The sequence below is a fragment of the Podarcis erhardii genome (genome assembly GCF_964252035.2).
Source record: "Podarcis erhardii genome assembly, chromosome: 11".
NCBI lineage: Eukaryota > Metazoa > Chordata > Lepidosauria > Squamata > Lacertidae > Podarcis > Podarcis erhardii.
In genome coordinates this window covers 25,099,999-25,127,809 of record NC_138501.1, presented here as the reverse complement: position 1 = coordinate 25,127,809, position 27,811 = coordinate 25,099,999, and the positions used below count along the sequence as shown (strand labels likewise).

General features: G+C 39.5%; 1 protein-coding gene across 9 annotated transcripts in view; it reads right to left on the bottom strand.

The window, feature by feature from the left end:
• The window catches only part of MCTP1 (multiple C2 and transmembrane domain containing 1), a gene marked incomplete at its 3' end in the record, with an annotated part of 167,255 nt that overhangs the window by 88,342 nt on the left and 51,102 nt on the right, over positions 1–27,811 (bottom strand). For 5 of the 9 annotated variants that reach the window (XM_081880367.1, XM_081880364.1, XM_081880365.1 and 2 more), the window contains exons 3-10: positions 23,694–23,836; positions 22,479–22,558; positions 21,663–21,771; positions 17,143–17,190; positions 14,291–14,329; positions 9,327–9,497; positions 7,747–7,877; positions 957–1,143 (exon numbers count right to left, since the gene is read on the bottom strand). In XM_081880367.1, the coding sequence (XP_081736493.1) occupies positions 957–1,143; positions 7,747–7,877; positions 9,327–9,497; positions 14,291–14,329; positions 17,143–17,190; positions 21,663–21,771; positions 22,479–22,558; positions 23,694–23,836 (908 nt within the window). The remainder of the gene's footprint in view (positions 1–956; positions 1,144–7,746; positions 7,878–9,326; positions 9,498–14,290; positions 14,330–17,142; positions 17,191–21,662; positions 21,772–22,478; positions 22,559–23,693; positions 23,837–27,811) is intronic. The other 4 variants (XM_081880366.1, XM_081880372.1, XM_081880370.1 and 1 more) reach the window with 2 other exon arrangements.

Here is a 27,811-nt window from a genome sequence, read left to right as displayed (position 1 = left end):
GGTAGAATAAATTTGCTGAAGCGCACATCCTGCTAATCTGTTTGAAGAATATTGTACAGCATTAGTACTAGCACTTCATGTTATCTGCAGAGCCTGATAAGGTACATCTTTATTAAATTCAGTTATTGAAAGGATGTCAGCAAGGGAATAGGAATATTTTAAAATAAAAAAAAAATTAAACAGCCCTTTGTTAGTCAGAGCTTGGGTTTAATGGCAGAGTGTCTAGAGAAGCCCTCTAAACACCTGGCAGCACTGTACAATAAAAGCTTTGTAATTTTAGGTGAAAATAGCTTTCTTCTTTATTCTTTGTGTCTAGTAAGTCAGTTTTAGTGAGTTCAGTATTCATAAATGCTGGAGTAAGAGCTCCCCTTGCTGTTGCTTTACCAAAACTACACAGAAGCCGACATGCTATGAGGATGCTGGGAAATATTTGTTTTCAAAATATCTGAGCACAATTTTAAAATTTAGCACAATTATTTTTACACAGGGTCATACCACCATTCTTATGCATTAACGAAGGAAAAACCTATCATAACACTCTCCAAACAATAGCAAAGTTGGTCCATTTATTTATTGGACTCTTAAAGCTATCTGACTTACTGTTGGGGGGGTAATCAGTGGAATAACTTTTTAATTATGGCACAAAATTTTCATTTAAGAACAGCAGCGAAGTAAACTGACTGGAACTGAAAAGCACTGAACAAAAACTAATTGGCAAGAACCAACAGAATAATTTTTAGGGTAATGCACTGGGATATTATAAACAGCATTACTTGCAGATATTCACTTGGCTAGTATAAATCTGTAGTACTAAATAAACATTCTGAAAAAGCAACAGCTTGGGTGGGTTTTTAAGGGTAACAGGCCATTTCCCCCATTCATCGTGGAATATACAGTTCATGGTTTTTCACATTTGCAATCATACGTAGCAAGAGCAAGAGAGAGGCACTACATACATATCTCTTTAGTATTTCTTCCTGTTCCTTTAGGTCCTCCAGGGCATTGATTGGGAGGTCAGCGATGCTGACTGCAGCTGAGGCAGTCAAGGTGACCAGCAGTACCAGAAAGCCTTCCCCTTCCTCCAGAGGCAACTCCAGCTTATGAGTTTGCTCTTTGCTCAGGGTCGACAGGTCAACCTGGCACCTAGAAACAAATGTTTTGATTAGCATGTGGCTTCCTTCGCAAGAGCAGTGTGGAATGACACGCACTCGGCTATGCAAAACACAAACAAAGGCAGCCGTCCCGGGGTTTAGAAGGCAGTATTTCAAGACCCTGTTCTTTTGCTGTTCAACTCATTCCATCATAAGACAGACAACACAACTTCTTCTTCCTTATATATAAATACACTAAATTATATAGCTGCTTTTGAAGCGAAAAACGCTCAAAAGGCACAATGCTAGTACTGAAATATTGCGCCTTTCTTACCCAAATAACAGAATAATAGAATTGGAGGGGATCCTAAGGGTCATCTAGTCCAACCCCCAACCCCCCTGCAATGCAAGAATATGCAGCTGGCCTGTACAATGATCAAATCTGCAACCTTGGTATTATGAGCCTCACACTCTAACCAACTCAGCTAATGTCTTAAATTCCTTAGGGATGTCAGCGAAATCCATCAAAATAGATATCTAAGTTGTAATGCTCTACTGTATTCTGAACCAAGTACCATTTTAATCTTGGGTCATATTCCAATGTTGTGCATCTCTATCTATCCTTGGGTTGCAGCATTACTGGTGCTAGGGCAGGGAGGAAGAAAGCTAAGAAGATGGAAGGGAAAAGGACAGACAGCTTTTTGTGCTCTGGGTGTCAGCACCGGAAGCACAAAAAGCCTCTGAATTTGGAAATCTAAGCAATTATCTGATAGTTTTATTTTGGTGATGGTAGCTTGGTTTCCCAAGCCTAGTTCCAAATCAAACCAAGAGAAACTCTCCCATCCGCATTACCAAATAAGGTTTAACTGTTTGAACGGCTTGCGGATACGAATGGTGGAGAAAGTTTATTCAGTTTGCATTTCAGGTGAACCTTTTAACCCACACTTTTTGAAACAATATGAGAACTGAAACAGTCGCTGAAATTCTTCAGCAAAGTAACATATACAAAAATGCATATTGGAGTAGACTGCCCATAAAAAAATGCATCTGTTGGTAACATAACAGACAAAACTATTTTACATATTGCAAAAATGTGTACATTAGACAAAAGTGCATACAAAGATGTATATATTATGAGACTAATAATATGCACTAAATGCACTAAAAGGCTACAGAAAGTTCATAACAATGATATAAAAACACCAACTGATTCGGAACTGAACTTAAGCGTAGGGAAAAAAGAGAGAGAAACCAAAATGAACAGATTTTCCCATCTCTAAACTTCCCTCTGAAAGGCAAGTTGTTTTCAGCTGCAAGCATGTAAACAAGGTAGGCTCTTCTTGTTAATCAGAAAAGATGTCCGGACACCAGCAATGGATTAATCACTCTGCTAGTTATTTTACAGAATAAGGTCAAGGGCAATTTGGGACACCTACTTGTAGTATATTTAACTGGGAGTGCCTTAGTACAGCTGGAGAGGAGGAGGCGAATAGAAAACATGCCAGACAAATCAGCACAGGACCATCCTATCCTTAAACAAAGCAGACATAATAGAAACCCTGAATATTAAAAACTAACATAAAAGCCTGGAAGAACAATGAACTTCCATTAACATGAAGCATAGAATAAATGTATAATATAAACACAGTACAGCATAGCCTCCACAACTCAGAATCATAGCCAAGTGTTTATATGCACCGATCCACCTGAATAGCACATCAAATACAGTTCAACAGGAAAAAAACCCAAATCTATTAAAATAAGGAATCGATGACATGGTCATGTGTCTTTTTTACAGCATATATGGTGAAACTTTGCACATTTTCTCTACCAGGCTGAAGCCAAACATTATTTTTCAAGGGAGATTAACTGGTAAGTGCTCATGTGCAGCATATCATTGAATTAATTTTTTTAAAAAAAATTATATTCTTAAATATTCTGAAATTGATGACACTTTGATTGGCTGCCCTGCCTGGCATAAAAAAACATTTATATGCAGTGAAGCCTGTACATGGACCATTTGGCGTGCTTATGCATTTCTACTTGCACACATACACACAAGTTTCTTTTCACACTAAAATTTCTATAGGAAGGGGTTTGTGAATAAATATCAAGGATCAGTCTTTTACCCATTGCTGAACATAGGTAGGACACACCTGGGCAAAGAGAGGACGGGTTCACCGAAGTTCCCAACAGCCATATTTATTTTCTTGGATAGATTCAAAGGCACATTTCAAAACAGCAGAGCACTAAGAGCAAGTGAATTTTTGTCTTTAGTATGTATTCTTAGCAACAAATATCTGCTTGTTTAATTGTCCAGAAAAAACCTGAAAGAATACTTGCATATATTCAGAACATAGAACAGGTCTGTCACCTGCCTTCTATAAGTGGTTGCCCCACTCAGCTGGAGTAATCACTGATCCTAAGCGGAAAACACCTGTAACATCAAACAAATGGGGGGGGGGCGAGCCCTGGTGCAGCAATGCTCAAGGCTCATTTTAAGGTATTGAACAACAATACCTTAAACAATTATTGAACAATTGTTCAATAACAATTGTTATTGAACAATTGTGAGATAATTCATATGAAACAGCCACCTTTCTTACTCCATTCATGTGTGTGCCAAAAGCCTCTGCTCTGAAAATGGTACTGTAGTAAAACCGTAACAACAGAGTATGTACAGTGCAGGGGGAAATGGGGTGATTAATCTTATTTCAGCATAGGTTCCCACAGCCTTTACAGTAGGTTAAGTCGGACAAAAATGATGCAAGACCTTGTTCAAATAGAAATACACTTCTAAACCAGTTAAATTTAATGGTGGTCTGTGATTATTTCACCTCACACACACACACCCCGCCACACACAATACGAATGTGTCACACATTTTGCCAAAATGCAGAGAGAGCTCCCAGCTATTGAGAATGGACAGTGATGACTCACAGAAAATGAAAATGAATCAGTCACCAGTAATTCCTCGACATAAAAATATGAGCAAAAATCAATGTCATTTTGAAGATAAACATGCATGGCTTCCTACTAATAAACAACACTATAAATCCTGCAGTATGGCACTGTAAATAACTCCAAGAGAATAAAATTACACAACATGGGATTTTACTTATCCTGTATGCTCGCTGAAACAACTTGTTCACCGACAGCACTCATTCCCGGAAATATATTGCAGCTGTCAGCAGCCAATTTGGCCAGATTACTCTTATGTGTTAAATTTATAACAATCACAAGGATTTATTAGCTTATCATTGTATAGGTGGCAGAGTCACAATTGTTCAAAAGCACAGGTGACAGAAAGTTAAATAATTACATGGAGATTAAGACAGTCTCCTTCATTTGAAAATTTTACTTCAATATTAGCAGATGAAAATTAGGTGCCTAAAAGACAATGCAAGTGGAGATGTATGTTTCACAATTGCCATAATATAGCCACACTTTTTGGCTATATTCTTTGGGCTGCATAGCTATCCATTATTATGTTTTTGTGGGCACAGTAATTTACGCTGACACTGACTGTACAAAAGGTGAGGGCTGTTCTTCAGGGCAGGAGACATCCCCAATACTTAAAAATAAAATAAAAAATAACAAGGGTTTGGAATGAGGCTCCATTTGAACTATTTACTATTTACTATTTACTATTTACCTACCTGACAAAAAGTCTGTTTTTCTCAAAACAAAGTGCCATAAGACTACAGTGGAAACACTGCTGGTACTATCATCTTTTACCGATGATAGAATAAGTGCTTGAGATGCACAAATGGATGAGGGTAGAAACAAAACTGGAAAATAACTGGTGTAACTCTGCTTCAGCACCATCTATTCCCTAGTGCTAGAGCGAGGAACTAGCAATTGCCACATATCAGCATTTGTGCAACACAAGCAAAGTCTCTCTAGCCCCACTGGATCCATTATAACAATGGAGCCAAAAAAAGGGTAAGCAATGGCGAACTGCTAGGATTAGGGAGGCGCCTCTCACACTGTTGTGGTTGCATGGGAATGGAGATTCTCTCTGAAGCTCTTAAGCAACTACAGGAATACTAATAATAAAATTGCATGAGGTAGTGGATAGGAAAGCAGCCTGGTAAAACACCTGAGAATTCAACATGCCCAGGAAGAAACACTGTTCGAGTAACAGCAAAAAGCTGTTCTCCAAAGCATAATGAGCAGTCAAGACTGGCCTTATGTACTGCATGAAAATTAAGTTCATGGCAAACAGGCAGGATGTTTCAGACCTTTAACCGTATGTATAAATTATAGAAAATTCATTCTGAAAGATGAAATTCCAGCTCATAGCTTTTAAAATAGAGCTTCGGCCATTAAAGCCTACTAACAACACAAGAGTGGATAACAGTATTAAGAGGCAGTGCTCAGGCTGTTACTTCAAAACGGTAAAAATTTGAAATGAAAAAAAAAAAAAACAGTCATGATGTTTACATTATTCACAGTGTGAATAATTCACAGTGTGTTTAATTCTCAGATTAAGCACACAAACACACAGATGCATGAACACACTGATAGAACAGGTCAAGAGGGAGTAGCAGAAAACAAGGGATAACCTGTTAACAGTCCTCATGTATAAAATACCTTTCAACCATACTTAGTATTTGAACTAACAGCTATGCGCTATTCACAACAAACTTTCAATAGTCCATGCCCATGCCCAATGGCTGCATTTGGACACAATGTAAAACCATTGCTTGTTTAGCTTAGCCATGGTTTGTTTGCTCAAACCTACAACTTGTTTGCAGCTAACAGATCACATAATCTGTAACAACGTTGGCCTGTGAATCTTGGCATGCATTAACCATGTTTGGGTCACTGAGCACTTACTGTTCAACCCTAACCCTGCGGGAAGCAGTAATTAAGACTTTAATTTGATTCTGACCTGTTTTTAGGAAGTAATTTATTGTTTGATTTTATACCAATGTTATATATTTGATGTTAGCCGCCCTGAGCCAGACTTCGGCAGGGGAGGGCGTGATATAAATAAATGTTTATTTATTATTTATATTTATTTATATGGACCAGCTATCCTGGCTTAATCCTAGTGTTTCATTGCTCCATCCAGCTACCCATCTGGCTGTAGACATACAAGGAAAGAACAGTAAGAAAGCTATGCTCACTGGCTATTTTGCAGACCCTCCTTCCCCCCTCTGCTTAGCGACAGACTATTTTCCTTGCCTACCTTCTTACTAATAAGCTCTCCATCTCCAGGCTGCCCACTTAGCTCCACAGCAGGTGTGGTGGGAGTAAACAACAACAACAACAACAAATCAGTAAGTATGGGCAATTTTACTAACAACTATCCAGCAATAGTATATAAAGCATTGCTTCTAGTAACCTCTATCAATTGTTAAACTGACAGAACCCTACACAGAGGAACTACAATGGCGACCTCTACCACACGTGTTGTTGTTGGTAAGTTTGCTTCTGTGAGAGACATTTGTGACTCACTACCTATCACTTCACTGACCATAGTGACCTAGTAAAGCCTAGCCTTCAAGGTTATCATGCTGAACCCAGGTGTGGAAACCATAAGCAGCACAACAAGCATGGTTTGGGAAAGTGCAAAAAACCACACACAGATCCTGTGATTCTTGTGTGTTCCCTTGGAAGAGAGATAGACACTCATTCAAACAATCCTCCTTGTCAAAAATATTGCTTTGAACAAAGCAGACTGCTTTGAACAATTTCACTCAAGCATATGAATGGTCGTCATGACAAAATAGCCAATCATCTTTCCCTCTTCAAATGTCATCAGTGGAACTTCCTGCATCTTGATTCTTTTGTAACTGAGTTTTGAAAAATGACATCTTTCAGTTGGTGTGATCTGCCACCTACTGGTCAAGGAAATTTCTTCCCATATAAAATGGAAAAAGTCAACAACAGATAATTTCTAGGGTGCCTCCCCCCCCCATAAAAAGTAGCACAAGTGTATATGAAATCACTGCCATTATTATCATTCATTGCTATTATTATTAGTTATTAAATTTCTATACCGCCTTTCATCCATGGATCACAGGGCAGTTTGCAATATCAATTCAAATCTTCACCCTCTCTAATTAAACAATCTTTGGCCTTCTACATTACATACATAATTTTATTTGTATGCTGCATGTTAAAAGCATCTCAAGGCAGCCTACAACATGGGGGGGGGGAATTACAAACATAATGAAATGAGTCATACTGCTGTTGCCTCCTGTATTGTTTTTGCTGTGTTTGCAGCACCAAAGTGGCCTTTGTGAGAAAGACTTCAAGGGTAAACCCTGAGGAGAAATCCTTACCAGTAGTCATAAGCAATAAATAAAACATCAAAAGGTAAACAAACAAATTAAAACAATTTCTACATAAATCATAATAAGATCTAAAAATATACTATATATCAATAAAAGCAGCAAAAAACAGACACTCAACAAAAACCCCTAAACAACACCGCAGCCCAAGAGTCTGTTCAGCAGCCGCAATTTTGTAGTTGGAGTCAATCTAGTTAAACTGTGTATGAGGAGCTTTTTTGGTTTTTGTTTGTTACTGTGTTATGCATTTTTGTGTTTTTATATTGTAAATTGCCCCGTGGTGCCCAGATGAATAAATAAAATAATCATTTCTCATTCTCGGAATACAAGTTGCTTGTAATTAGACAAACCTGCCAATAAAATCATCCTTTTTGCCAGCATCTTTGTCCCACACTGTAATATCAATAATTCCGCCTCGTTCCTCATAGAGATGCAAGTCAAATTGTTCTCTCCACTGAGGATTCAAAGTTTTTGGCATAATCTGGAAAAAATGTAAAGGGAGTTATGGAAACTTGCACCTCCTGGAACAACAGAATATTCTTTTGGTATAGTTAAGAAATAGTTCAGCAAACCAACAGCTTCATCAGACATTTTCAAATGTTTATGTAGGAAATAAGGTACACTAAAGATTAAATATAGTATGCTTTTCTGCAAAGTATGATTCTAGAATTTTTTCAGGTTCCCTAAAATGTTCCCTTAGATGTACGCTAATAAAGTCAGTTTCTTACTGATAAAAATTCAGCAAAGCTACCTTTTAAAAAGTAACAGGATAAAATGATTAGCTACAGCATATACCAGTTCTTTTTACCATTTGCATAGGAAAAGAAGTTGGTTTGCTGAGTTTCTATATTGTTTCTTGCCCGGTCTTTTAAAAGGCATAGACTCAAGCATGACTTCCCCCACCATACCTTTCCTGAAGAATACAGGTAAAATGTAACAAATGCTATGCCTTCCTTCACAGAATTCCTTTTCTCAGCATAAATTTTGTTTGTTTGTAATATTCATAAACAGGCTTTCAGCAAAAGAGTGCTTATCCATACAAAGTAATATACTGTATATATTTTTTAAAAAACTAATTTCATATAAACAATAATCAGAAGACCACCTATCCCCAGTGTAGCTCCCCAAAGCTTCAAGAAACAATTTTTTCTTGGGCATAACTAAAGTAATACACAGTTAAACCTTGGCTCCTGAACGCCTTCATTTTGGAACGTTTCACCTCCCGAACGCCAAAAACCCGGAAGTAAATGCTCTGGTTGTCAAACGTTTTTCAGAAGCTGAATATCCGATACAGCTTCTGCTTGAGTGCAGGAAGCTCTTGCAGCCAATTGACCTGGTTGTTGAACATTTCAGAAGCTGAACGGGCTTCCGGAATGGATTACATTCGACAACCAAAGTTTGACTGTACTAGATCCTGTCTAGTCTAGACCCAAATGTCCTTTTAGAACTAGGGTCACTGTTCAAGAACCATAAAGCTAGGTGCATACATCCAGTGTAGCTCAGGGATATGGTTCTTGAACTACAGAATCCTATCCATGGCAAACCAGTTTGAAGCTCAAGAGAGTTTCAACGTAAGTACACAGAGGCCCGAGTGTCTGCGGTTTAAAAAGAAAAACTTGAAATCCCCATTAGACATATAAAACATGCAGATCTTGTGTACTACAGTTCCCATCAGCCTGAACTAACATGGTCAATGGTTGCAGGTGATGGCAATTGTATTTGGAGAGCTTCATGTTGGCTAGGCCTGTCTAAGGTATATGTAGTAACTAGATTTAGGTCTACTACTGCTACGACGTTGTTGATTGAACAAGAATCCTCGGATTTCAGTTTGGCAGTCTGAAGAATTATTCTGTGACTCTGTTTAACACTTAAAATGCTGCAAACACATTTAAAACCACCACCATTTGGAATAACAGTTCAACAAAGTTACCTTACTCTTGTACTTCTGGTGTCCCAGTCGGAATTTCACATAGGGATCACTGAGCCCGTTTGGATCCATGGCTTTGAGTTCACGACCTTCAATCAAAGTGACACTGACTATCCCTCTCCACAGCTGAGCTTTTCTGTGCAGGTCTGACAGACGTATACTCTGGGTCTGAAACTTTAGGTATAGAGAGAACTTTGATTTAGCTAGAACACAAGCAAACCATAACCCCGTGATTTGCTTCCCACCTGAATGGCTATTTAAAGAAAGTGCATAAGTGAATACCCAAAAACTTACAAAGAACAAATTAAAAAAATATATTCAACTTGGATTTCCCTGCCAATTTGGCACAGTGTGATCACCATTTTTATAGTGATAGGGCATAACTCATTGTCTGCTTATGTAGCCATGAATTATCAGAGGAAACCCAACATGATGCTCTCTAGATGATGCTGGACTACAACTTCCATAATTCATGACCGTTGGCCATGCTGGCTGGGGATAATAGAAGTTGAGGTCCAGTGGCATCTGGAGGGCAACATGTTGGCTATACCTATCATAGGTAATCTATACCCGGTTGCCTTTTCCCTTTTCAAGATTAGATCCCACGCACTTCCAGACCATGGTGCTTTCAGACCACCATCATGCTGGTCAATTCAAAATTATTCACATTCTGCTGGGCATTATAACCTTATGTGTATGTACACCCCTATACAGACTATGGTTTCATTAGATAACATTGATTTCTTTTCCCTTTTGGCTACCACATCACTGTACACAGTACAGTCCCTTAAGAGGCAGAGCTGGCTGCCACTAATTTCCCTTTTCCTGAGGCAGGGGGAGATGAAAGGGCTACCACCAGCTATGATCCAGAAAGAAACCTCCAAATCATACAGGCTTGCCTGGTTGGTTGTCCATTAAGAGTTCCCATGTTATCTCTAGAGCCTAGCTTCCCCAGTCTCGTTAACAATGTAGCATGCAGGGAAGGCAACTAGATGGCAATCCTTTCAACAAGCTTGCCATTCTCCCATCATATCTACCAAACAGCCCGAAGCCCTGATTCTCTTCCTGACCTAAGGAAACTCATCTAAACCAAGGCTACCCACACTGCTTCCAGACAATCCCGGGCAATCATCTATCTAATCACTGACTGATGGACTGGCTAGTAGCACTGGGTTTGTGGAGATCTGGTGCTGGCTTCTAGGTCCCTGAAACCAAATGCAGGGTGGGGTAAGAATATTCCATGGGATGGGATGTTATACCTGGTTCTGTGCCACTATTTCTAAAGGTTAGACACCATTTGGATCTTAAAGCATTCTCTTTTTATATTTCAGTAGTTTCTTTTCATGTCAAAATGTCCCAAGTGAAACTCCCATTAGGAATTATGAGTACAGCTTGGGTGGCCACATGATGATGCAGAAAGAAATAACCTAACAGTGGTCGTGGTGGGTTGTTGTTTTTTGCAAAACCAAAACCAAAAACCAAAACCCTTCTACTGGCATTTCAACCTGTCAATTCACATCTGCCAACCCAAAAGCTGATTACACACAAAACAAATGAAATATACTAGATATACTAATTTCACTCCGCAAACTACCTTAGCAGTCAACTGGCTACATCAGTACTCAGAAAAATCTACTCTTCCACCTGCACAATAGGGTTTCCTCCTTCCTGCACCTACCTCCCACTCCCCACAGTCTCCAATCCAAAGTGAATAGACAAATGTAGAGTAATTGAGGAGTAAGCTGCAGCATGAGAGACTGCTCAGGCTACAAATCATGGAGGCGCTACACAAGAGTGGCTAACCTCTGGTCCTCCTGATGTTATGGACTCTGGCTCCCATAAGACACACCCGACATGGCCAATTTTCAGAAATGATGGGAGTTGTAGTCTAGCAATATTTGGAGGGCCATCCTGCTCTACACCCTGGCAATATGTTTGGAGCATTGCCAGCTATCGTACCTGCTTCATCAGATACTTCACTTTCACAGCTACAATACAATACAATACAATCGACGCCACTTTAAGCTCATCATGTAAACATGGATATCTTTATTGCATGTTTGTATTTTGAGGTCTGTATCTAAACAAGCAGTTAATACTGTCAATTCTTTTACCAGCCTGCAGGTCTTAAAAGGCCCACTAAGCCTTTGAATTTGGCCATGTGGCAAACTCCACTCATCTGACATCATATGATGTCAGGTGATGAGATGCATTATTTCCAATGTAGCGCTAACACTGTGCTAAGATCAGAGGTAAGTTCTTTGACAGTAGAAGGCAGCAAGCAGAGACTTCTCTGACCATAGCGCTGTGGTTGTCCACAGCACTAAGGTAGACAGTATTTCTCATTTTCTACGAGCCAAAAGAGGTTCCCTGTCCTGAGATATGAGATGCATCTTAAAAGAAGGCACTTATTTAATGGAAGAGATAAAAAAAATTAATTGTCTGTGGTATGTCAGTTGCTGAATGCCAGTTGAATGCCAGTTGCTGAAAACTACAGTGCAGTTTTGGGTGGGAATGGGGTAAACTTGAGACTTGAAAAGAGATGTGGGGGTTGGATGGTGAGGACTAGCTAGGACAGTGGAGGGTTTGGGGGCCAGACTGAGACTGGTCTTCAGAGTAGAGGAACAAAGCAGCAAATACACAGGGCTTTTTGTTGTTGCTTTAAAAAAACCTTAAGAGGGGGAGAACAGGAGCCAGCAGGAAGGAGACAGAGGGAACTGGGTGGGGTGGAAGGATTAACACACATACAATTAATAAAGAACAGAGCCACGAAGCTGCAAAAAAGTGCATGACAACCACTGGGTGAAGACACAACTGAACTATTTTCTGGGCAGAATGGAAGTCCAGAAGCCTATTTGAATTTTGAACAGTGATTTTGCATTCAACCACTAGAGGGAGCTCAACTCCCACCTTATGTCATCTCACATGCACAAGAGAACAGTGATTGAAAGGGCAGAGAGAGAGGCAAAATTAAAATTTATATATCATAATTAAAGGCCTGATAAAACAAAACTAGTCTTAACGTTTCAGGAGGGAATGCCACATAAGATGCCCCATTTCATGTCCTCACCAGGAAACCGCTTTAAATGGGATAAAAAGCAGGGTGTCATATAACCAACAGACAGATTCATATAGGAAGATACTCCATTCCCAAACAATTTAAAGCCAGCTCATGTGCATTTCGCACATTCTGTGCACATTTTTGAGTACTGAAGAATGTATGTTCTTTTGCAAAAGGTAAAATAGGAAGCAACTCTAAGGCTTGGCTCACAAATGCGACTCAGTTGCATTTGCCCTCTCCATAATCCCTCCTGACGGTTGCTAGGTACATAAGAGAGTCTCTGAAGACCAGGCTGTACATGGATAAACCCAGAGCTGACCACTACTGGCACCAATGGTAATTGGAACAGGTGCTGCTATGATTGTGGAATTGAACAAGCCCAGTTAATACTGCCATTTCTCCACAGAATTCTGTAAGTGGTAGTGAGAAGCGATCATGTTATGAAAATAAAAGCAGCAGGCCTGCAAGTGTGTATCAGCAATTGCAAGAAAATGTTTCTAAAAGCCAAAAATGAACAGAAATCTGAGGTTCATTATTTCTGGTTTAAGTAAGCAAGTCTATTATTTAATCTGGGGAAGCCAATGTGGTCCCTCCCTCCAGATGTTGCAAGACTACAATGACATCTGGAGTGCATCATTCCTGATAACTGGCTTTGCTGCCTGAGCCTGATGGGAGCTGCAGTCCAACAACACCTGGAGGGCACCAGTTGGCTATCCCTGGTTTAACCTCTCGCAAACTCTTATATGCAAGTGTTCGTACAACTTCAGAGTAAAGTAGATTGAGGAATATTCTCTATATAGATCGACACAACAAAAATGCAACATTTTGGCGTTGACAACAAGTACCGAAGATGAAGCTGCAGCTATAATGCACTTTGAGAATCCTTGCCTAGTTGTGCAAAATATCTAATATGTGCAGCAGAGGTTGCAGACATAGGACCCATTTCATCGTAACCTCATATTCTTCACCATGAAGGGATGAAGTCTCATGCCTACCACCATTTTTATTCCTAAATTAGGTTCTGTGGACTGGTAACAAAACTTAGCCTTCATTTTATGCATCTGGATGGCATGAGATTATTTACCGGTATGTCAAGAGTGAATTTTAAAAAATCAAGTAGCATGAGAAAAGTTTGATGCAGGGGTGAATGAATGTGTATGCAGGTGTGCACACTACTTAATAGTTTATAATCCACTCATCAAATCGTATATATTTCACAGCACAATGTTAGAACTAAATAAAACCATGTGTGTTTTGTATCATTTGCAAGGAGCGGCAAGAACGCCAAACCACCAACCTATTCAGATGAATATATTTAGTTGCCTGTTCAAAGCTTGTTCATACTACAAACCACATTATGTAAAAAGATAACCTGAATTCTGGAGGTGATGTGTTAGACACACAAAATTCCCCTTCCTCTTTCCCTACCTCCAAACCCTTCAGTTTTCCAAATGTGCTTTGGGGGTCACCAAACTCTCCAGAGAAGAGTCTGGGGTCTGCATTATGCAACTGGGAGTTCATTCTGCTTGCAGAATTGGATCTCCATTTGATCTCACCCTACATTTCTACTGCATACTTTTTTGGAATTCCTTACCACCTGATGAAAAATGCATTCACTAGTTTAGGTTGTGTTGACTAAGAAAAATGAGCACAAAATATGAAACAGGTCTTAATATAAACGGATCTCCCAGACCATTGCCTAGTTAGATGTACTTCAGTGTTCTACAATGATGAAGGAAGTTCAATAGTGTTGCATTATATAACAAATCCTTATCACTTAAAAAGGCCTCATTATCGAAATTATAAACCGAGTTTTACAGACCTAGTCTATGTGTCACAACTTTCCATTCAAGTGACACAATATAGAGCACCACAGTTCTTCTCAAGACCACATACTAAGAATTACCTTACTTGATCTTTTCCAACTCTTCCTCATTAACATTGTCTGCAAATGAAATAGAGCATTTTAATAACTTTTTACTTATTTGCACTGGAGGCCAGTTGTCTTCCAAAGGAACAATGCACATACAAAAATGCCAAACACATTCCAAACAACTACATATGACTGAAATCAAACTACAAGCATCATTCACACTACAGCACATTTCAGAGAGATGCCAACCTCCTATTATTTCATGATGAAAAAGAAAAACAGGATAAAGTAATAGGAAGACGTTTGGGATCAATAAAAAAAGAGGTACAAATGTCAATGAACTCAACTAATTATCTCAATTTTTAGATTTTATTAAAATTAGTGATTTTAGACTGAAGGCCACTTATTCCAATTACAATAATGTAGCTAATTGTTATGCATCAGCAAGGAAGATGAGTGGGTTTGATTAAAAAGATGTTCACAGAATAGGCCCTTCCAGTCACATAATGTGTCATTTTGAGCCATTCTAATATCTCTCTACCTCTACAGTAGAGATCATGCTGCTATATTGCTCTTGCTGGATTTTTTTGATCTCAAACAAGGCTGAAGAACCACACAGAAAATGCAGGGGAACAAAAATTTGATAACCTTGCTTAGATGTCCTGCAAAGAGTGCAGAAAAGCATTATTCCCCCCCCCCCCGAATTAACACCTAAGCTTAGAACATAAGGTTTTGTGAATGAAAAGCACCTCCACAAAATGTGAGTAGAACCTCTCCTTTTAATTCGTGGCACAAATACTTTAGAATCCGAGCCCTGCTATGCAAGCTCTCCTGAATTATGTACTCTGACGGGTCAAGATCTGAAACAGAGGCCTTTCCCCATTCTACTATCTAAGAACCTTTTACCGTAAATGGAGATGCCAGGATTGAACCTGGAATTTACATGTGCAAAATATGAACTATACTCCTGTGGCTCCTCATTGGAGAGAAGGCTGTGTTACAAGCTTTTTTTGTGGGGGTTGACTGTGAAGCAGGTTTTGGGATTTTGTGGCAGCTGGAGTGGGAATTAATCAATTTTCAACATGGGGAACTTAGAACAGACTGAGACTGAATAAAAAGAGGCCTTATTTTGTACATAGGAAAACTGGCAGAATGTGCTTCCTTCTGGGTACTAGATTGCCCCGCCCCCCCCCAAAACCCACCACCCCACAAAAACACACACACACACACCTGGAGTTAAGGGTAATACCTTCCATGTAAACAGGGGGCAAAATGTTAGTACATTCAAAATTCTACCACTTCTGTAAATGTGGACACATTTAAAAAGTTTGTTAGGAAGCAAAAATGCTGGAGGAAACAAAAAATTGTTTTCAAATTCTTAATGGTTTCATCTGGGTTACTTTATTCTCTCTTTTATACTTCAAGATATTATTTGCCAAAAAATTTACAGAAAAATAAATTAGTTAAAGCACTGAATTTGAACAATCACTGTAGACAATTAGGGTTAGTACGTATTACAGAGAATGTCTTTAGTTAAATCAATGGAAGTACATCACATAGGATGACACTTTAGCTGATTAAAGTAATGGTCATTGGCTTGGATAGGTTTGCAAGCTATAATACAGGTGAATAATGAAGCCTGTAGCCTAGCTAGAAATCTAATTCTATTTCAGCCTTGATAATATTAATTTGCGTTTTAACAACAGAAACATATGATGATTACTTGAATATAATCAGAGAAACACTGTAGTAATAGTCAAGGAAACTTCAGAGCCAAAACATTTTGTTTTAAATGGAACATAGGTATTCTGGTCACTTCCTTTTTGTAATACTGTTAGGGGTTTCGGGTGTTAAGCTATGTGCCAGACCCTTCTAATTCCTGGGTCCAACAAGTGTTAGAATTTAATCAAGTCTTCTACTTCTTGGAATAGGCAGGCTAAGCTCCTGGTGAGGTGATAGCCGGGGCGATGAGATGGCAAATGGGTGGGGCCTCCTCCCTCAACAAACAAGGCCACAATTTGGAGTACAGAGTTTTGAAGTGATGTGACCTAGAAGAAGAGTAGCAAGCAGAAGACAAATACAGCAATATTTGATATCTGTTGGAATCCAAGGCTATGGCCATGAGAGAAACAAGATCCTTTGGGGGCATTAATGCTGTGAATCCCACCATTGTAGGCTCAGGTTGTTTATATGTGTAAACAAACCATGTATCCTAAAAATACCACAGTCTCTGCTGTGCCTCATTCCAAAAAGAAACCAACACTCTGGGTAAGTGCTGGAAAACCTGGAATCTTGCACCACTCATGAGATTGGGGTGGCTTGCAACAGTACATTTCAAGGCACTGGGTTATATCCAGTGCATAAGCAGTATTCACTTTTATGAGTGCAATGCAACTTCCTCTTCCCTCTCTCCCACTCTGCATGCCCCCCAAATCTGTTTTTGGGGTTTCTCCAACTTTCTGGAGCAGTTCTGGAGATGGTGTGAGGGGGGGGGAGGAGTGAAAAGGAATAAAAGTTCCATTATGCTTGCCTTGGATTCAGCCCTGTACTCACATATTAATGCAAGCCACTTTGGGAGCCTGTAAATGGTATAGAAATAAATACATTAAATGTATTTTAGAGGTGTTGGATTTAAGGCTGGCACCCCTCAATAAGGATTGTGTCACTTTTTTTTTTCCCCTTCCAAAATTATGCAACAGCTTTGAATTCCCCTTTTCAAGGGGGAAATCCCTTTAATGTTTGAGAGATGCAGTGGTGCTGAATTAGTTATATCCCAGGATTTAAGGTATCACTCATATGTTTCTGAGGATTTTATATCTTCTAATGCTAATCAAGCAGATTATAGGTCTAGAAGATAAGACAGCAAGCTGCTCAAATGAACTCACTGTTAATCTGCGAGTTCTCCAGTGATGAAATCTTTGCACTGAACTCTGCTAAACAACCAACACATGAAACAAAAAAAATCCACTCATGCACTCATTTTAGCAAAGTATGCACATAATAGACACAAGTATGCACAAGCAAATCAAAAACAATACACAGCTATAAACAGTACATGCAATAGTACAGTGCATGCCATGCATTATTCTTACATATAGAAACATGTTAGTTAACAATAAACAATATATAACATACAGTGAATACAACTTTTTTTTTTGCTTACCAGATTTGCAGTGCAATCCTATACATACCTACTCAGAAATAACTCCAGCTAAATTAAGTGGGATTTACTCCCAAGTAAGTGTGCATAGGATAGTAGCCTTAATAACTTAGACTGTATGTTCATTATTCCCTATTTTACTTCCATTGCTTAATTAGAAACAATAGATTATTCCCCCTGGAATTTACCAATTTTTAAATGGACAGATTAGTCAATCCAAATAGAAAGGTACCTTTTGGATCTTCTTGGTGTTCATACTACTTAAGCAAAACCAGACATCCAATTGAGAATTATTGGAACTAGTGCTACTGCAACTAAGTTACGATAAACAAAATTAGGAAAGAAATTGCACAAATACTAGAATTATAGAGATAACATATTGACCTCTCAAATGCTAATAGGTTGGTAGAACCCTAAATAAACTGAGCAACATGAGGTTTTTCTTTGCAGACCAGAATTTACTACAGGTAGGCATTGCCAAAGTATGTACCTTAAACACTAGATCCAAATCTACATTCATCTCTCCACTGAGGATTTGCTAGTTCTAAAACAAACACAAAGTTTTACTAAACCAGTTATACATCACAAGAAACCATGCTACAAACTTTGCACATCTTTTTCCACATTCCTTCTGCCCTGCATCCAATTAAGTCCTTTAAAAATCATTACAACTCCCTCCCACAGACCAATTTTATAATTCAGTGGTACTTCTACAGAAACAAACAGCCCAACGTGTTTTACTCTAAAATAAGAGGATTATAGATTGAGCGTGACCTCAATTGAAATGGATCTTGAAAATCAGTTATTTCCAAGAGTGCCTGTATCTGGGTCCATGGCCACCCATTCAGGAATCTTTCCCAAGAAGGAGAGACTGGCAACTGGCCGGTAGTTACTTAGATTTTCTGAATCCAGGGAGGGTTTCTTGAGGAGTGGTTTTACCACAGCCTCCTTCAAGCAGGCAGGGATCACCCCCTTTGGCAAGGAGGCATTAATCACCTCCCTGGCCCAGCTATCTATTCCCTCCCTACTAGTTTTTATCAGCCAAGAGGGGCAGGGATGCATAGCACAAGCGGTCACCTTGACCGATCCAAGCACTTTGGCCACATCCTTGAGCCTTACTAACTGAAACTCATCCAACGCAACAGGACTAAGAGAGTGCTCTGGACAACCCTTGAGATTCATCTGTTGAATAGCAGAGTCAGGATCAGGGTGGAGGCAAGTGGATGCATTGTCCACAAAATGATTTGCAAAAGTGTCACATTGAGCTACCATCAGTTCTACCACCTCATTTGTACCAGACTGTAAGAGGTCCCGCAGTACCTGGAAAGGTTCTGCTGGATGGTACACTGAGGATGCAATTGAGGCAGCAAAGTATGTGCCTGTCCTCCAATTAAAATATATGGCTTCTAAGCCCACATAAAAGTAAAACAGATAAAACAAATATGCTCCTTGCCTGTATGTTGCAATTATTATTTATTACTGATACCCCGCCCATCTGGCCGGGCCACTCTAGCTACTTTGGGTGGCTCCCAATAGGATATTAAAAACACAATAAAGCATCAAACATTAAAAACTTCCCTAAACAGGGCTGCCTCCAGATGTCTTCTAAAAATCAGGTAGTTGTTTATTACCTTGACATCTGGTGGGAGGGAGTTCCACAGGGCGGGCGCCACTACTGAGAAGGCCCTCTGCCTTAACATCAACAACTGAGCCAACTGACTTTAAAACTTTTCAAATTAAATACAAGCCATCTTTTTTTTTTTTTTTTTACAGATACGTCACAGACCACCCGAAAGAACCTCATAAACCATAGTATGGAACCTCTGAACCAGAGGATGGATGTTGTCCTACAGTGTTTAAGTGCATTCCTTTGCATTATAATCTTTACTAAACCAAGCTTTCTTCTTGAAAATGAGGTGTCTCCTATGTGAAATGCAATGTATGTGGTATTTCAAACAGAGTAACTCAATAGAATATCTGAGCAGCCTGTGAACATGAAGATGTTGCATGGAAGACTGAGACCAGAAAGAAAGGGAAATTTCAGTGTATGTAATGGCACAAACAGTAAAATAGATATTTGCCAAGTTTAACTAAGGTCTACTTTAGAAATACTTTCCCCCCAAAAAACATATTATTGGTTTTGAGTTTTAGATAACAATATAACATACAAAATAATAGTCATCAAAAGGAATACAGAGCTTAGAAAGCTTGCTAAACTGTTCTTATGTAATACAGCATCTATTTTTAATTTATCATTGCTGTATGATAAATCTTTCTTTCCACACTGACTTACTTACAGAACACTGCTTAAACATTTCATCATGCTACACAACAAACTAACTGCACCAAAATCCCTCCAATTAGCTAGGTCTCATGCATCAATTTCTAGCGTTTTGCACCCATCAAAGAAATTTTAACTGTAATTTCTTCTCCTCCCACATATATTAAAGGCAACACTCTTATACCCACTTACTTGGGAGTAAGCCCAATTATGGTAAAAGGTAAATAGGTAAAGGACCCCTGGACGGTTAAGTCCAGTCAAAGGCAATTATGGGGTGTGGTGCTCATCTCACTTCAGGCCAAGAGAGCTGGTGTTTGTCCACTGATAGCTTTCTGGGTCATGTGGCCAGCATAACTAAACCGCTTCTGGTGCAATGGAACACCATAACAGAAGCCAGAGCGCATGGAAACACCATTTACCTTCCCGCTGTAGCGGTACCTATTTATCTACTTGAACTGGTATGCTTTCGAACTGCTAGATTGGCAGAAGCTGGGATAGAGTAATGGGAGCTCACCCCAGTGCACCAACTCGAACTTCCAACCTTTCGATCAGCAAGCCCAAGAGGCTCAGTGGTTTAGACCACAGCGCCACCCATGTCCCTTTTAAGCCCAATTAAGCTCAATGTGATTGATTCTCAGTAGACATATTTAGGAATACACTACGTGTAAAACAAGGCTTGTATGTTACCTCCTGAAACTGTTCTCAAGCTGCCATTAAAAAATGTTTGACTACGCGATATAGGTAGAGGGATTTTAAAGATTTATTACAGTCCCCAAATTACAGCCACAGTAAACCTAATGTTTTAGAGTGCAGGACAGAATGCTAAACATCTCACAAAAGCTTTCCCATGTTACATATTTCCAATTCCAGTATACTGCAACAACAAAAACATAGCCAAGTTTTGAAAAGATGAGTTGGGGTTGCAAAAACTCCAGCACACAAACCTGCAATTCATTTCAAGGGGTAAAAGAAAAATTCACTAAGAAATGTTGCTCTCTTGAATTTCTAGGCAATTTGGTAAAACTGAACTCTATAAAATAACCTGCAATTTGGACAATTTGGTTTTATATCTGCAGAGGTAGAAAGTGAATCATTATGTATTTGTAGACACTTATTTGAGTACTTAACATTACAACTCCAAATAGCAACACTTACAGTTTGAACGTTGAAATCCCATGCTAATTCACATTAAGGCAGCTTTTGCACATTACAATAAAGCTTATCAGAGAAGCCACTGTCTGAAAGAGAGACTATGGCTTACCATGAAATAGCAGCATGCTAGTGCATACTGCTCAAACTGCAGCTAACCTGCTCTTCCCTTTGCCAAACAAGAAGAAACAAATCCTAGCACTTACTTGGTACTGGGTTTCCAAACCATAGGTATAGAGTGGCAATGTATAAAAAGCGATTTTGTTTCGATGTGTGTTTTAAGAAAATGTTAAGTCTTTTTACCGATTTTACCGATACTCAAATTCTAGCTCCTGACTATACTTATGCCCTAAGTCCAGGAATGTTCTGGCATAATAACATCACTGACTCCAAATAAATGCCTGTTTCAGCAGCTAAGCTCTACACAGAACAAATCAGCTGACTAGTTTTCATAACTGTGTAAGATTTTACTATAATAGGACTGAAATGTTGCAGTTTGAACACCACAGCACTAGATCCAAAATTCTTTATCTTTAATAAATTCTGAGTGAATCCACTGTATGTTTGCGTTCTATCAAAATCCCATCTGTACCAATATCATTATACGGAGGGGCTGACCCAGAGCAAGGCATCAGTAGTCAATTGCATCCAAAAACTGATCAGTACCTTTCAATATTTACTGGGGAATAATATATAAAAACCCACAAGAAAATGGCTTCATTTAATAATGCTCACTGATGGAAACATTGCAAAAGTGATACACTTCCCATTAGGAAAGGGGGGAAGCTACATAATTTGTTTCAATCCACACTTACCCCTTCCCGTTGCTGTTCTTTTGGTGTCAGCAAAACAGACAATAATATAGTTCCAAGATCTTGGTCAGCATAATGTGGATCCTTGAGACTCAACGCAACTTCAGTTGACCTAGGAAACCAAGTTTAGAAACGAAAAAATAAAATAAAAGTTTCATCCATTAGGTCATACAGTTTAAAAAGGGACAAGAATGGTGTGCCTGTTGCTACCTTCTGCCTGTAAACTATTAGCTACTAAGGGAGGAAAGCAGAAGTTCCATGCAATACACAGCACTTGATCTCCATCCTGTCTGGATTCAAAAGGAGAGGGGGGATTCACTGCATCTCAACGATGTTTGGTGGAGACAGCAAGAAGACCATTACACAAGTGAAGCTGCAACTCTACCTCCCTTGTTTTTAGACAGCTGCCTCTTCTTCCAGGAGCACTGACACATCCCTGGCCAGAGACCTTCTAGGGAAAGGGAGCAAGAACAAGGCTTTTTGTGAATTTGGACAGACCTTGAGCTAAACTGGGCAGCCTACAGAGCACCTTGGTCTAAAACCAGCTGTTTCTGAAAACTGAACTTGCAGTCCAAACCTAAACTTGTAACCAGTTCACACCCCTAATATATACACACATAGGTATAGAGAAAAATGGTGCAAGATGGCAATGAAACGATGGGTCTATGAAATTTCATTTAAAAATATAATAGGTATGGGGTGTCTATTCACAACAGCAGTAACTGGTGATAACACCGTCAGTGTAGCATTGCTTAGATCTTTGTCTCCAATCTTGCCCAAAACGTCATTATCTACTTCAATAGCTTTACAACACGGTACCTATTTTGCTCTAGTGAGCTGAGATCCAAAAACGCTGATCCCATGAAGTCATCTTGAAGCCCAAAATCATAATCAAAGACCTAAGGTGAACAAAAGAAATAGCATTTCTTAATGTTGGGGATTCAATTAACAATTACTTGAGAATATTAGCGAAAGCAAACATTATATAACATAACGCATCAACCCTGCCTATACATATCAATGACTTTTAACCATGAAGGCTATGTTCTACCTCTACTATCAGAAGCATTTTCTAGGACTCACAGGTGGGAAGAGTGCTGTTGCATTCAGGTCCTGCTTGGGGGGTTCCAAAGGCATTGGTTCAGCCACTGTGAGAACAGGATACTGGACTTGATGGGCCATTGGCCTGATCCTGCAGGCTTTTCTTATATACTTATACAAGGAGATCCTCTGGTAGAATATCCCAACTACAAAATCAGTGATGTCTCAAACTGTTTTGGATGTTAGGTCTATTTGTATACTGTCCTCATTGGGGTTTACATTTCTATTTTGCCATTCCCTTTTATGTCTGGGTAGCACAACACTTGGTGCTGGAGGAGACTCTTGACAGGGTCTTGTCCAGGGAGTCTTTTCTTCTCATGAGGTGGCCAAAGTATTGGAGTCTCAGCTTCAAGATCTGTCCTTCCAGTGAGCACCCAGGGCTGATTTCCTTAAGAATGGATAGGTTTGATCTTCTTGCAGTTCATGGAAGCTGAGACTCCAATACTTTGGCCACCTCATGAGAAGAAAAGACTCCCTGGACAAGACCCTGATGTTGGGAAAGATGGAGGGCACAAGGAGAAGGGGACGACAGAGGACGAGATGGTTGGATAGTGTTCTCGAAGCTACCAGCATGACTTTGACCAAACTGTGGGAGGCAGTGGAAGACAGGAGTGCCTGGCATGCTCTGGTCCATGGGGTCACAAAGAGTCGGACACGACTAAACGACTAAACAACAACAACAACAACAAAGCACAACACTGGCCTATGTTTCAAAGAATGTACCAGATATTTGAGTTCTGAACAGTTATGAAAATTGGCAGGGCACAGCATTATAAATTTCATAAGCATTTTTATGATATATTTTCATAACTTGAATTTCTATTATGGCAATATCAAGCTGTATAACATTCCATTGAAAAACTACAGCACTGTGTGGAGTGATACAACAACATTGCACTTACCTGTTTTTAAGGAGAATCACATGTAGCTCACCTTTATGTACAGTTGTTCCCTTAAATGTTCAATCATGATTGAAGTTTTTTCTTCCCATACAGGGTTAAGATTCTTATGGATAGTTTTGCTTCTAAACACTTCTTTTCCACCAATTTTAAACTTGACATATGGATCACTTGTCCCTGAAACAAAAATCAAGATTATGTACGACAACTACATGATTTCTGAAAGTTATAAGAAAAACCTTAAAACAAGATGGCAGTCCTTATCTTTTTTTAGAAAACTAGCAAGTGCAGCAGCAGCAGATGGTGATGATGATTATAACTACTACAACAACAATTTATATGCCACCTATCTGACTAGGTTGCCACAGCCAGTCTGAGCAGCTTCCAACTATTTAAAACCACAGTAAAGCATCAATCATTAAAAACTTCCCTAAAGAGGGTTGCCTTTAGATGTCTCCTAAAAGTCAGATAGTTGTTTATTCCCTTGACATCTGACAGGAGGGTGTTTTACAGGGCAGGCCCTCTGCCTGGCTTCCAGGAACCTCACTTCTCACAATGAGGGAACTGCCAGAATCTAGACCCAAGTAAAACTACATATTAAGTGTATGGCTTTCGCCGTATGACTTTGTCCATAAAATGCTAAATTCTAGATTAAAGGACTTGCACCTAAGAGACATTTAACAAGTATACCCTATGAATTAAATTACCTGAAACACATTTCCATGCTAATTCAGAGTGCACATAAGCAGAATCAGTGAACTAAGTATACTAACTTGAATGCACACAGAAAAGGTTAGCTTTCTAACACACTGCTGTTTTTAAATAGTGCAAGTCTTTTTCAGCTTGCTACAATAGTTACAGCAGCAACAACAGGTCTGGGCACATGGTGGCAGTATTTTCCCGTTATAACAGAAACCTCAGTTACAGACTACAATCTTGTACAAAGGAGATGGGGGTTTCTTAATACAACATTGCATTAAAATAAAGACAAATCTATAGTCAACATTAGACCCGCTGCTTTGCATGAAAATTACCATGCCTGCCACAACCTGTTATTCCATTTGTACTACCATCAAAAAACTGTGGTGGGTCACGTATGCTAATTTAATATCAATTGCCACTCTTCTATCCTTCTGCCTGCATGCTTTAGTTGAGATTCCTGCACTGCAGGGGGTTGGACTAGATGTTCCTTGGGACCCCTCCTAACTCTACGATTCTATAAAAAAGGTAAAGATAAAGGACCCCTGATAGTTAAGTCCAGTCACGAACGACTCTGTGGTTTGAGCGCTCATCTCACTTTAGTGGTCAAGGAAGCAGATGTTTGTCCGCAGACAGTTTTTCCGGGTCATGTGGCCAGCATGACTCAGCCGCTTCTGGCAAAACCAGAGCAGCGCGTGGAAACACTGTTTACCTTCCTGCCGGAGCCGTACCTATTTATCTACTTGCACTTTGACATGATTTCGAACTGCTAGGTTGGCAGGAGCAAGGACCGAGCAACGGAAGGAAGCTCACTCCGTCGCGGGGATTCGAACAGCAGACCTTCTGAGTGGCAAGCCCTAGGCTCAGTGGTTTAGACCACAGCGCCACCTGCATCTCTATACTCTATAATGCCTACCAAATTATGATCTGCAAGTTCCACTGAACATATCTGCTTACAAAAATCTTACAGAAGAGAAACTGAAATATCTTGCAGTATGGATTTTTTCATGCAAATAATCTCTTAACCTGTAATAAGAATAACACATTTGCCACCTGACATTATGCATCCCTTTGTTATTCTACTCAGTTCTTAAATAACAAAACTATTCTACCTTACTCTATCAACTTCTACAAGACCTTCTCATCGAAGGTTTGTTAAGTGCCACCATCCTTTTTATGACTGGTACAATTCCTTTAACATACACCTGAGCTCTCAGATTTCATGCCAATTTTTATACTTCAAATATGCAGTGGTTTATTACTCTCAGAGCAATCATTTCAAGTTGTCAAATAGAAACCATTGAATAAAATCCAGGTCTCATCTCAATTATATGGGCCGACTTCCAGTGGCAATTGGTTCAGAAGAATAGGAAGGGAACCTGCAGGTTCCAACTGACAGAAATTGATGGGTCCCCAGACACTTGTTCATATTTTAATCCTAACTTATCACAGAGCAAACTACTACTTTCAGGATAGTAATTTAGCTGGAATGACATCACCTAGGATAAGCACGAAGCCACTTCAAAGGCACACCGTAATAAAACGTGACACAACTGCAGAAGCACGAACCTCTGTAATGGCACAAAACACACTAGAGACTCCAGAGGGGTAAGAAGAAATCAAAACCAACAAGTGTAGAAATCATTTATCATACAAAATCACTGTTTGCAAATCAGTTCATCCCTATCATCAATTATTTACACGTGTACCTTGCTCTCCCAATACGGTATTTGTCTCTCCCACCCACCTCTCTAGCACATTAAGTATCAGTACTGAATGCCTCCATTCAGTATCTTTTTTCATCCTGTTATATAGCCAAATGATTCAGGAGAACAGGAGAGTTTGCTGACTTTGCCCATTATGCATCCATGTTTTCTTCCTTCTTGTCTTCTAACCACCTAGCCAAGCCTTACTACTGCATCTCTCATCTCACACCAATGCTAGGTCTCTCCAGTGCCTCTTAAGTACTTCTGATGTCCCCTACTCTGTCGTTTTAAGGATATCCAGCTTCCATTATAGGTAAGCAAAGTCACACCCACAGGTTATTGATTAAGTCTGTTTAGCAGGTAGATGGGGAAAACTGGTGGTAATTTCCATGCACAATAACCATCTTCCTTATCTTCCTCAGCTCTCAGGGGAGGGTCTACCAATTCCCACTCCTCAAATGGTGTCCGTTCACTTCTACCTGACTTGGCATCTGGCAGGAATCAACCAGCTGCCTTCCCAAACCAATATGGGTAATAAATCCTTTAAAATGGTGGCCATATTACTTTGTTCCTCTCAAACTCCCAACCTGCAACTGATGTTTGAAGCTGCGTGCGCCAGAGACAACCACAGTGTGTAAATTCTTGCAATGTTAGTTTGGCTTAAGTGTAGGATTAGTTAGACCAATATTGTGGTGTAGTGTTTTATTTCAATGCTGAACTGCCTACCTGCCATTCCCTGCCTCACATCCCTTTTCCATATGCTCCTTTTAAATAAAATGCTTAATTGGGCTATAGCAGTTTCTGAATACGCTCAAAGTCTTGTTAACTCTCCGCATGGCTTAGGCTGCTGGTACCATGTTATGGATTGTTAAAGGGCTTGGGAAAGCAGAAAGGAGGCAGTGGGAGTTGCCATGCCAGATACCAGGAAATTCAGCTGGCTGTTCCTGCATTATTGAGGAGACACTCGGAGTCCCACACCCCTGTCCCTAGGTGACCCATACGCTGGTGGTGGCAGCAAAGAGAAAGGATGGCATTGGGTTCCCATGGGCTATGAAACTACCCTACAGAGTTGGTGCTGGAGTGGGGAACCACTCTACAATTAACACTCAGTCCCACAGCTCAGATCTAAACACTGCTAATAAATAAATAAATAAATAAATAAATAAATAAATAAATAAATAAATAAATACACACACACACACACACACACACACACACAGTATAAAAGTGTTTTCATTTACTAGGCAGTCTGGCAGGCCCTGTTCTGTGGTTCTGCATTAAAAAGAGCAAAGCACTGCTTTTTCAGCATTCACAAAATAATGCTTTCAGTGCCACTCAACGAGGGTCAGCAATAAATCTATTTGAGGTAATTTACTATTTGCTGCAATACAGATAAAAAGTGATTCAGAATGTGTTAAGCTTATTACCATGACTGGACTATCACATTGAATTATTCCTCATTATATGCCCAAAGCATTATCTCTGAAGCAAATGAAACCTAGAGCACCAGGATTATCTAACTACCACTCAAAGGAGATTTACTGCTTTTGTTCAAGGAGTTCTTTACATAAGATTTTACATATTCACAAGTAATGTTTTGCATGCCTGTGACATTCGGAAAATCCAAGGCTACAGAGACAAACATTAATAGCTTCTCCATTTTAATAGCAATTCAGAGGGCTACTGTGGTTTCCAGACAGATGTTATTAACAAAAAAATCCAGAAGACAGACTCAAAGCAGCAATTT